We start from the raw sequence: 10,621 nt of genomic DNA on the forward strand, positions 1-10,621 counted from the left end.
TTAAGCTGAAAATAATAACCTGTTTTGATGTTTTACGCACTGAAACAGTTTCAATTTCAAAATTAATTTAAGTAAATCTCGACATAGACTATTATTTGTTATCAATTAAAGGTACGGAGCCTAGCCTACTGTGTATAGGAAAGTTTTTCATTTCACATTCTCCAGTTGAAATTCAATAGAATGTGCATTTAAGAACCTTCGAAGCACTATTGGCCCAACGCCCAATCATCTACCTATTAAAAAATCTGATTCATCTTGAGACAGAAAGTAGGTTATATTTTCGCATAAAGACAATATCATAGCCTACAAGGTTCTGTTTACTTTCAACACTGCTATCTTTAGGCCGCTTTAAGCTATAGGTAGGCTACGCTTGATCTATTTTTAAAAATTTACCTAGCTTAACTTATTTAAAAGTAGGTTATGCTGTCGTTGCTAACTTCCAGTCTGACGAGTTGACTAATGTATTAGATTAGAACTAAAGAATATGCAGTAGGCATTATGGAAATGCTCCTATCACGTGGTTGCAAAAATAACAATGATGGGAACCAACTCATTTCACAAAAACAACAAACAGCGACACATTATTTGAAAAGAACTAAAAAAAACAAAAAAAAACAACTAAAGCAAAATGTCTATCACTGCAAGAAGTTTTTTTGAATAATTCACCATAGGCTATGCATGTTTTGACCAAAAAGTTAGATCAAACCTAGATATTCGAAACTATAATTTTAGTCTAAAAAAAACAAACAAAACAATTAAATGAAGAGCCAAAACTGCTCTAGAAAAGTATTATGTTTGGTGGTGAATGTTATTCCCCCGGGTTATTCCCAGGGCCGGATTTAGCTGATGGAGGGCTCGGGGCACTTTTAGATCGGGGGCCCCCCTGCAAAAAATTTTTTCAAGCCTACGGCGCGAAAAACCACCTCTGCGTCTACAGTAACATCAATCCAGCACTGCACAGCATTTTGCAGAAACTTCAAAGGCTAAAAGGAAGAAAAAATAACACAAAATCACATTTTTTCCACGTAGGGGGGCCCTTCAAAAGTCGGGGGGCCCGGGACACCTGCTCCCTCTGCCCCCCCCCAAATCCGGGCCTGGTTATTCCGCACAAAAATGCATGAAATTGCACGCTTTTGGTCTCAGATTCGGATAGTTTGAACATAGTTTGAATAAACTTCAAAATTCAAGATTTAAAAAGTGGCAACATGAATAGGTTCTTTTATCCAAGAAACGATTTTTTTACAAACCAAAACAAACCGGAACGGTGAGGAAGTACGTACCCGTACATGGGTGAGAACTGAGCAGTCAGAGTCATAGAGTTTCGGCTTATGCTCAAGCCAGAATTATACGTTTGTGTTTTTTTTTTTTAGTGTTGAACAGTTAAACGGAATTAGGTGATATGGCAGATAATAGCGAAGATAAGGAAGTTGTGAAGATTGCTGGGTTAGTTGCTGAAGCAGAAGATGGAGACATACCTGGTTTACTGATCACACTTCGAGGTTGATTTACTGTACTTTAAATTAGTTGTAAATATTTCTACTGTATTAAATACAATAATGATACAAATTCAACAAAACAAACTCTCTACCGAAGCTATAAATACAATAAATACATTTAATTAACCACTAATAATGGTACTGTTTCAATTTGATTAAGAAACGAGTTGAACATACCGGTAATTATGAGACTGGTTGTTTAAATATTAAAATAGGCCAAAAGCTAAAAATAGAGTCTATGCATAAAAGTTCAGTGATTCAAAGCCTCTACTAGTATGCGAAACTGCCAGGATTAAGCTATGCAAGAAGCTTTTTCAGTCTGAGGATAAAAAATCAATCAATTGGTTACTTTCCACAGACTTCACACAATTCCACTAGATTTAATTTTTTCATGTTTATCTCTAATGCAACCTCATGATTAAAGCTCAATATGACAAGTTGGTTGATATGTGATGGCTACCACAGTATAATTGCTTTACTATGCAGTTGCCCAGATTATTTATTCATCACAAGGCTGAACAAAATTTAAAACTATAGTCAACCCTGCTTTATCAAGACCACATCAGGACCAGACTAAGTTGGTCTAATTAAAATAAGAAAACAAGTTTTTTTACAAATTTTGTTCAGTTTTTATATTGACTATGGTAATTGATAGTCCCCTACTCTCAGGCAACTTTCTCTCAGAAGTTAATGAAAGCTGGTTCTTTATTTTATTAAGAATTTATATGTTTTCTTTAAGTGTTTGATCTATGGACATTTTGCAATCATTTTTATGTAGGCACTGAAAGCAGTTATTCATTCTGTATCTGTATTCACTAAGTACTTCATAATACTTGGTGAAATTTTATTAGATGACAATTGACCTTTCTGATGTGACATGTATTTTTGCATTGCTGAAATAGTGTGAAATAGTTTTACGAGAATGTAGCATGATGCTAACATTGACTCTTTGAAGAGTTATCTCACAAAACACATAATATTTCACATTCACAATCAAGCATTAACCACGTAGTTCTACTTTTGAAAGATTTTGATTTGTTTAAGCGAGTGGTGGTTCAATATAAGCGAGGCAAATTGTACAGAAACCTGGTTTCGAATTCAAGACATCAAAAAATAGTCTGAACTGTAAACAAGAGGTGGTTCAAATAAAATCGGACTAATTCAGCAGAGTTGACTTGTACATCAAAATTTCTAAGTTGATTTATTATGCAGAAAGTCTTGTCTAAATGTGTTTTACTTAGAGTTTTTATTTGCAGAATGAGCAATATATATTTGTAACTATTCCTTTTAGATTTGTTGGAAAAACACCCTGGCAACAGTGACGAATCTAAAGTACTCAAGCGCAGCATATGGAAATACGATTTGTTGTCATGGTGTGCTATCTCACTGAAATATGACTATTCAAAGGTAAGATTAATTACCTATGTTTTATCTCATTGGCTTATGCAGAACATTGACTTTAAAAAGTGTATATGTTATTTTGTGTAAGTGCAAAATATGATTTTGTTGACACTCTTCAGTACGATTACACAAGGGTTGTTTTGTTTTCATTGTATGCCACCACAGAGTTAATCTTTAGTGTGATTGTACGCAGTCATAAAAACTTTTTCTATCTGTTTTTTTCTATCACACAACCATTTATTAGTTTTTATACTGTATATACTATATAATATGTTTATTAGGCTAATATGTTGTTTTTTGAAATTTAGATTTTTGTATAATATAATTGCTAAAAAAGTATTTCCATTGCTTAGTAGGCTGAACATTAAATAGGTTTTATCTGGCATAAGTAGGCTACTAAATCTGTTAGTTTTATAATGTAAGTCACATTTATACTACCGTACAGTATTATTAAAAGATGCAAATAGCTTTTATTTTAAAAATGGTTCCATAGAGCAGTGTTTCAATTTCAGATATATGGTGGATTAGAAGTTGCTGTTGGAATTGCATATGTTCTGTGTGAATGCTGTTGTTCTTTGGATGTCAACGAGTCTCAAGAATTTTCTCAATTCACCCTCCCATCTGCTGTTCAAAGCTTTCTTCAACTTTTGCGTCTGCTTCAACAAAGAATTGCTGATAAAATTAAGGTACCGTATCTACCCTAAATTGGTCACAAAAATGTAATATGTATATTATTCAGTATACACGACTACACTTGGGCATGCATGGTGAATTAATCTATGTATTATACATTAACTGTATACACCATACAGGCATTGTTTATCTGCATATCTGGATTACTGGTACATATTTGGGTAATTAACATTACACCTTCTGTGTTATGTTGTTATAATCTGCAGTTTTGTGTTTGATATTGGCAGTAAAATAATACCTTTTTATTGATTTAAATAATATACTTCGACAATATGATACTTTCATGTTTTCTGAAGTGGCCATTCTTCTTCTAAAACTAACAAAAACGTTGATGAGTTTTGAATGATATTTTTTTAGAAACCATTCACACAAGTAAAGTCAGATGAAGCCTTAATTGAAGAATTATTCGGCTTTCTTACCTCAATTGCAACTTCATTTCCACATTTATGCAAAGTACTTTTGAGCTCAAGCAACTTACTCCGTTTGGTGATGGACGATGGCAATATATCACTTTTAGCCATAGCTGTTATCAAGAGAGTGGTCATGGTTAACAGGTAAATTTGAATATCTATACATCTGCTTTTGCCACCACTTTAAATTTCCACAGTAAAATACAAGTACTGACGTGTTACTTTTCAGCACAGTTTTATAGTAGTTTATCTGTTGGTCAGTACTTCCAGCTTACTTTTTTTTAGATTTTGTTTACCTCAAATATCTCAAGGCAACATGCAAGCCTTACTCGATGAGCTGGTGTACAAGCTGACTGCCTCCGAGAACTTGGACATAGCTGCTACAACAACACGTCTTATTCTTTCAATGTGTGATGCTTACAACCCCTTGGTATCAGTCATTATTTCCAGGTTCAAGTGAGTGTGTGCGAGCAATGGGCAGAAAAACATAGATTTGCACGCGCATAAACATATGCTTACATAAACAAACATAGAATCGCTTTTGTGGATTGATGAAGTTGGCGGAACAAGTCTTTGGCAAATTTCAACCACAGCTGATTGGATTGGCAAACTGTAACAGGTATAAAATTGTTTTTTGAATTGAAGTTTTCCAATCCAATCAGCTGTGATTGCAATTGACAAAAAAAGGTTTAACCAACTAGGTGTCGCAGAATGAAAACTGAAGAGTTATACTTGAAGTACAGGTGCCGAAATTTACACCATCTTCTTTGATCTCAGTGTTTATCCAATTAAGCATCAACAAGGACCACGTGTGCTTGCATATGTCTAAACTCTAGTAAAACTATATTAACATTGAGATGGTGTATTTTTATCAGGGGGTTGAAAGCGATTTTGAGCCGATGGCAAGGTCGGGATTTTGACAGGGACTTGGCTCGCCTGATCTCTTTGCTGGATTCAGGTTCAGCACAAAGCGCTCTCATAGCTAGGAAGAAGAATGCTGCAGGTGTGATATGGGGTTACTACAAGGTAAACTTATACTTTGTTGCTTGGGATGAGTTGTGAGTGAAAGTCAATATGGTGGCATCTGCTGCATAATATATTGCAGCAGAATACTGTATTTGCAGCACCAGAATATTATTTGCTGAGTAATATTCTTTTTGAATAAAATATATGATGCAATTTATTTTTTCGTAATTTACAGCAGAAAATAAACTACAACGAAGTTGATGTGCGTGTTTAAATACTCGCACCTGTTGTATCTAGAAGGTATTGTCAAACCTTGCCATCCATGTCCAGGTAGGTTTTTTTCTTTTTACTCTCGTATGTCATTATTTTGCAGGGCTGGAAAACTCGCCAACGCATGAAGACCTTCAAACGTACCCTGCCAAGTCTTCAACGCAGCTTCCGTCGAAAGCAACACGAGAAAAAAGAAGTCGAAGAAGAAGAAAAACTGGCACGATTGGCACAGTCTGAAGCACAACGAGATAAGCAGCATTCTTTTCGTCGAACACATGAGAAAAAATTGCATTCCTTGGAAATTCTCCCAGCTGGTAAATCAATTTTTTGAAGTAATTTTAAATTTATTTTATTTTTTTGATTGCAATTGCTCGGTTCGGTTATGTTTAACATTTTACATAAATTGTGTGAGTTGTTTTCAAGTATTGCAGACCGCTGTTTTTTTATCACGTTTACTTAACAGATAAAGCAAACAACTCATGAATTTTCTCATAAAACTCAATAATAAGGTTTTTTGTCACACCCGACATTGCTTTTCAATCACTAAGCTAGGTCGTCGAGTTTGTAATTACTTTTTTTTACTTTTCTTATTCTTCTTAACTGTAGTCCTACCTATTTTAACACTTTGAAAACGAGAAATTTTTCATCCAACTATTCATTTTTCCAGGCAAAGTCGCCAGGCACATCCAAAAGGAAGAAACCTTGGCGGCCATTCGAATACAAGCACACTGGAGAGCGCACGCACAACGTAAAGTTTTTAAAACCGAGCGGAAGCTTCAGAAAAATACAACAGCAGCTGTGACCATACAAAGACAAGTAATGATCAATCTTTGAATTTGTTTTTAATCATTCTAAGTAAACGGCAATGCAGCCTACTGTATGCATTTCAGCGTCGAAGCTGTATTATCATCGGGTTTTGTTTTTTAACGTGCATGTTTTGCCGGGCATTTCTACACTCTTAGGTCCTCCCACTCCTGATAACTGGCTAGCTGCACGCATGGCAGATTGTACATCGGCTCCACTTTTCACGATCACAAGGGTCGCATACCAATTAATTTCATTCTCTACGATCTTTTAGTGTTATTGCTTCCCAAGTTAATTTTGATCGAAGTCAGTAAGACCAAGTCGATCCAGCGCACTGTGATCTGGTCTTTGGGTTTGACATTCACTTGTCGGATCATAGCTCTATCATTGCGCTGTAGACGAAAGAGATTTTGTCTATTTAAAGCCCAGGCCTCCGTGACATAGAGCATGGTACTCTTCACACAAGTTTGCATTCTTCTGTCGATCGAAAGGGCTGTTCCTAGACATCGCGAGAATCTAAAGTCAGGACCTTTACTGGAGTGATCTAATTGACTGCATCACTTATGTACCCAGTGCTGGCATCTGTTCCAGTGAAAGCTGTATCTTTTCTTCAAATGATTCTAGAGGACGAAAAAATGTGATTTACATTTCACCCCAGCCAGCATAATATGTTTTTTTACATTGATTCAATGTCTAGCAACGTTCATTCAACATGAAAAAGGACTGATTTGTATGCTGAAACATGCTGAAAGTAGTCTGTACGTTGGTCATACAATCCTGGCCATTTGCGTGTAAATATTCGATGCAAACGTGGCCTAAAGTCGTGTTTATTCAATGTGTTTGTTTCAGGTAAGACGATACTTGAATGGAAAGAAGCCCCACAGTAGCACCCCTGACAAGGAAGGCCAAGTAGCAGATGAAGGGAATGAGGAAATAAATCATAAACAAATCATAGACAGATGGCAAGCTGTCAACAAGGTTGGTTGAATTGTTTACATTGTCTGCAACTTTTTACTGGCGATATCTACGCAACTAGTTTTTAACTTTATTTCAGGCAGCTAAATCCGTCATTTTTACATTGATTCAATAATGCCAGAGGTTGAATCAATGAAAATATGACGAATTTTGCTGCCTGGGATGTTGTTGACAACCTTTACTTTTCGTAGTTGTTCAAAGTGTAACACATAGAGTAAAAAGCAATATTGAACTTCATGAAGTTTTGTTCATATTATAACCTATTTGATTTACTGTATAAAAGCTTCTATTGAAGTGCTGCTAGGAAAGGTTATCCATGTGTGTCTTAAAATTGAATTCGTCAAAAAATGTCAACTTTTTTAGTTTTAGCGAATCAATAAAGAAAAAAACAGTTGCGTGTTAATGTATAGGACTAAACTTCACTATGAAATAACAGAAAAAGTTCTTGATGAGTTGCTTTTATTGTAAAAAAAGCTTAACTATTGGGACTTAATAGCATTGCAGTCATGTACAAAACATTTATCGCCAGGGTTTAATCTGAACACTGCTCATCAGAGCTTAGTCTGAACACTACTCGTCAGAACGTAATCTGAACACTGCTCATCAGAACTTAATCTGAACATTGCTCATCAGAACTTAATCTGAACACTGCTCATCAGAGCTTAATCTGAACACTGCCTAATTTATTCTTAAAAGTTCACCTCTTCCCTAGAGAATCGGTGTACCACGAAAAGAGGTGGAAGAAACCCACGCGCGGGCTCAGAACCTGCTGACCACTCATTTTCGTCGAAACATAGTTGATGATCGAGAAAACCACAAGATAGAAGCCCTACTGGCACGAATCCACACCGAGCAGGCTACTTTGAGCCGTAAGTTATTAAAAAGTATGCTCTCATTGTGTGCATGTGAATAAGTCTGTCTCCAAGGTAATCAACACACTGGCCTAGTCGGTAGCATGCACGTTTTTAGGATCAGTAAACTTAAGTTTGATACCTTATTGGCTTACATTTGTTTTCAATATTCCTCTCTTCTTTAGTGTATGTACCTGCAAAAGTGCCGCTTGGTTCGAAAAAAAAACGCTTAAACATTTACGTTTTGTTTATGAAATCTTAATAGGATTTTTCCTGAGCGTTAAATAACTTCTGGGGCATTGTTTGTTAGCGCAAATTCAGTGGCGTTTTTCGTAGCTATCGTCACAAGACCGGGTCCTTGCCATACCAGCTGCAAAAACACTAGTGTTATCTAACCCACTTGTATATAGCCTGACTACGGCATTGACTTGTAATGAACAAAAACGTCATTTTCAGATCTTCCTTCGCTGGCAGACGCTGACAAAGACGCCATCGACCAGCTAGCTTGCAAATCCTTGATCGTACAAAGGGCCGCTGCTATCGAACACACGAGACAGAAAAACCTACTAAGCCAACCATGGTGGAAAAAACTTAATAACGAAAGCGATGAGTTATCGCTGCAAGGATGGTGATGACAAAAGGATCTTCGGTTTTTTAAGCTAGATTAATACCGGTGCTTCTTTACTGAATATTTTTCTTTTGCACTTTTGTTTATATCGTAAAGATGCGTCACGTATGCTGATTGAAAAGTAACGTTAAAAAGTATTTTCTTGGCAAATGCTTCGCTTCGTTGATGAAAAAATTTACCTCACTTGATTTAATTTTTTATCTAATATACGTCAAGTGACATTTTATTAATATGAATTTGTGAATATTTTCTATAGAGCCTTTATTTCTTGATTTATCAACTCATGCCCGATCTCATCTTGATACCATTTGACTGCGGCTGTTGTAGCCTATATGTGGTGCGCTGCTGCGTCGTAAGAACTCTTGCAATGGGTTTTGTGCAGGTTGCAAACTTGTAACTCAACCCTTCATTTTGTTTGCGGTTAAAAAAATATATATTCTATCACTTCAAGAAAATTTGAAGCCAAAAGTCGTTTTATTTTTGATACACCATCATTATTTTGCTGTAGCTGTACAATACTGTGTTTTTAACATTGTAGACTTCGGACAATACGAGGGAGTTTATCGGACAATTCGGACAATACGAGGAGGTTAAAATCATTAATTTAGAATTTCATCCAATTATGGACAAAATTGTGAAGCGATGATTTCTGCTAAAGTGCTTTTCACATGTACAAGGTCTTGGCTTCAAATTCCACCGCTGCAGTAGGCCTATGTATGAACAGACTGCAATCTACTTTTCTCTTTATCAAACTTGCAAGTACCCTACTCACATGTAGGCCTATTGGTTATCTTAAACGAAAGGAGCTCAACTTTGGACGTTTTCAACAGTCAAGTATTTAAACAAAAAATAGGCTGCATCATTCAACCTTTTAAAGTAGCAATGAGACGCAACATCCTATTGATTGTAAATTATGTGAGCTCAGCTTGTTAAAAACAACAACTTTTGTTAAAATCAGAGGCCACTAAACGTTTATAGAAAGAACCAGGTGACTGTGAGTGGAGATGCTCTTCGGCCGGGTAACGATTTTGTTCAACATGGTCTGCAACCAGTGGTGATGATTCAACTGAGTAGAAGTGACTTGTTCTGATGCAGGCTACGCAGCAATTGACAGGTTCGGTTGCAGGCCAATAGGGTGTGAAGAAAAAGCTCATTATTTTATCACATACCGTAGCTAACTTAATCTTTGTTTCAGAAACCAATTTTTTCAAAAAATGTAAGGGAAACGGCAAATTAGGCTAAATATCGGTACGTGAACATTTCACGCAGCGTTATCTTCGCATAAGATTTTTATTCAGTGCATATATCACATTCTTTGCACAGTTCGTCGGGCCGTAATTTGGTGACATCTGTTAAAGAAACAAATGCAACGCACCGAACAAGACAGTGGTGCCGAAGTTAGTTGAGGATTGGGGGGGATAAATCAAAATTTTATCAAATTTTAGACGATTTTGAACATTTGGAGGATGCATATTTTTATACACAATTTTAGTGGTAAATTACTAGTATTAAGTTAATTAAACAATCACCGGACCTCGGTAAATTAGCTGCTAACAGCATAATAATTCGAGGGTTAAATAACAGAACGAGCCAAGTCACCCAAAAGTAATTTTGAGAAAATGGCATTTTAAAATGAGATATGAATTTTGCTGTCTGGGGATATTCAACTCTCACTGATTAGTGTTATCTCGCAACAGCTAAACGATCATTTTTGGGGTACTTGCGTTATTCTTTACAAGTGACAACGTTCAAGAGAAATTGCATTGGAGTCGTAATACGGTACTACAGTTTTTAGTAATTTAAAATGAGCAGTCAGTTCTGAGAAACCTGTTCAGGCTAGAACTTAGCTCTTTCTGTCAGTAAAAATACGGGGCTTGAGAAACACTTTCCAGCATCTAACCACAAAAAAATGCAAAAATGGACTTAGCTCGTTCTGTTATTTAGCCCTCGATAGTCTACATATAAGAAATCATGAGATAAAAGTGCTCTTGTGAATAACTATTGCAAGATCAAGAAACAAGCAAAGAAAAATTGGTACCTCCAGCGGGATTCAAACCTATGACCTTCCAATGAATACTTAGTTTTTCCAAAAAAAAACAGAAGTTATACTATTCTTCTTGCCCTCTC

General features: G+C 36.1%; 1 protein-coding gene across 1 annotated transcript; it reads left to right on the forward strand.

Annotated features, from left to right (window-relative positions):
• Positions 1–1,362: 1,362 nt before the first annotated feature.
• On the forward strand, positions 1,363–9,044 carry LOC145765171 (IQ calmodulin-binding motif-containing protein 1-like). The gene is made up of 11 exons (XM_082576946.1): positions 1,363–1,499; positions 2,788–2,903; positions 3,410–3,583; positions 3,948–4,144; positions 4,286–4,456; positions 4,876–5,026; positions 5,340–5,550; positions 5,904–6,052; positions 6,890–7,018; positions 7,728–7,884; positions 8,323–9,044. Exons 1-11 carry the CDS (start codon positions 1,400–1,402, stop codon positions 8,496–8,498), a joined length of 1,731 nt encoding a protein of 576 aa, XP_082433072.1. The 5' UTR covers positions 1,363–1,399; the 3' UTR covers positions 8,499–9,044.
• The last annotated feature ends 1,577 nt before the right edge of the window (positions 9,045–10,621 follow it).

This window comes from Aplidium turbinatum, chromosome 2 (genome assembly GCF_918807975.1).
Source record: "Aplidium turbinatum chromosome 2, kaAplTurb1.1, whole genome shotgun sequence".
Classification (NCBI taxonomy): domain Eukaryota; kingdom Metazoa; phylum Chordata; class Ascidiacea; order Aplousobranchia; family Polyclinidae; genus Aplidium; species Aplidium turbinatum.

Excerpts from the sequence above, each read along its gene's own strand:
- LOC145765171 (XM_082576946.1), top strand. The coding sequence starts at position 1,400 with ATGGCAGATAATAGCGAAGATAAGGAAGTTGTGAAGATTGCTGGGTTA. Across the intron at positions 4,145-4,285 it reads AGAGTGGTCATGGTTAACAG|ATTTTGTTTACCTCAAATAT; the intron begins GTAAATTTGAAT and ends ACTTTTTTTTAG. Across the intron at positions 7,019-7,727 it reads GATGGCAAGCTGTCAACAAG|AGAATCGGTGTACCACGAAA; the intron begins GTTGGTTGAATT and ends CCTCTTCCCTAG.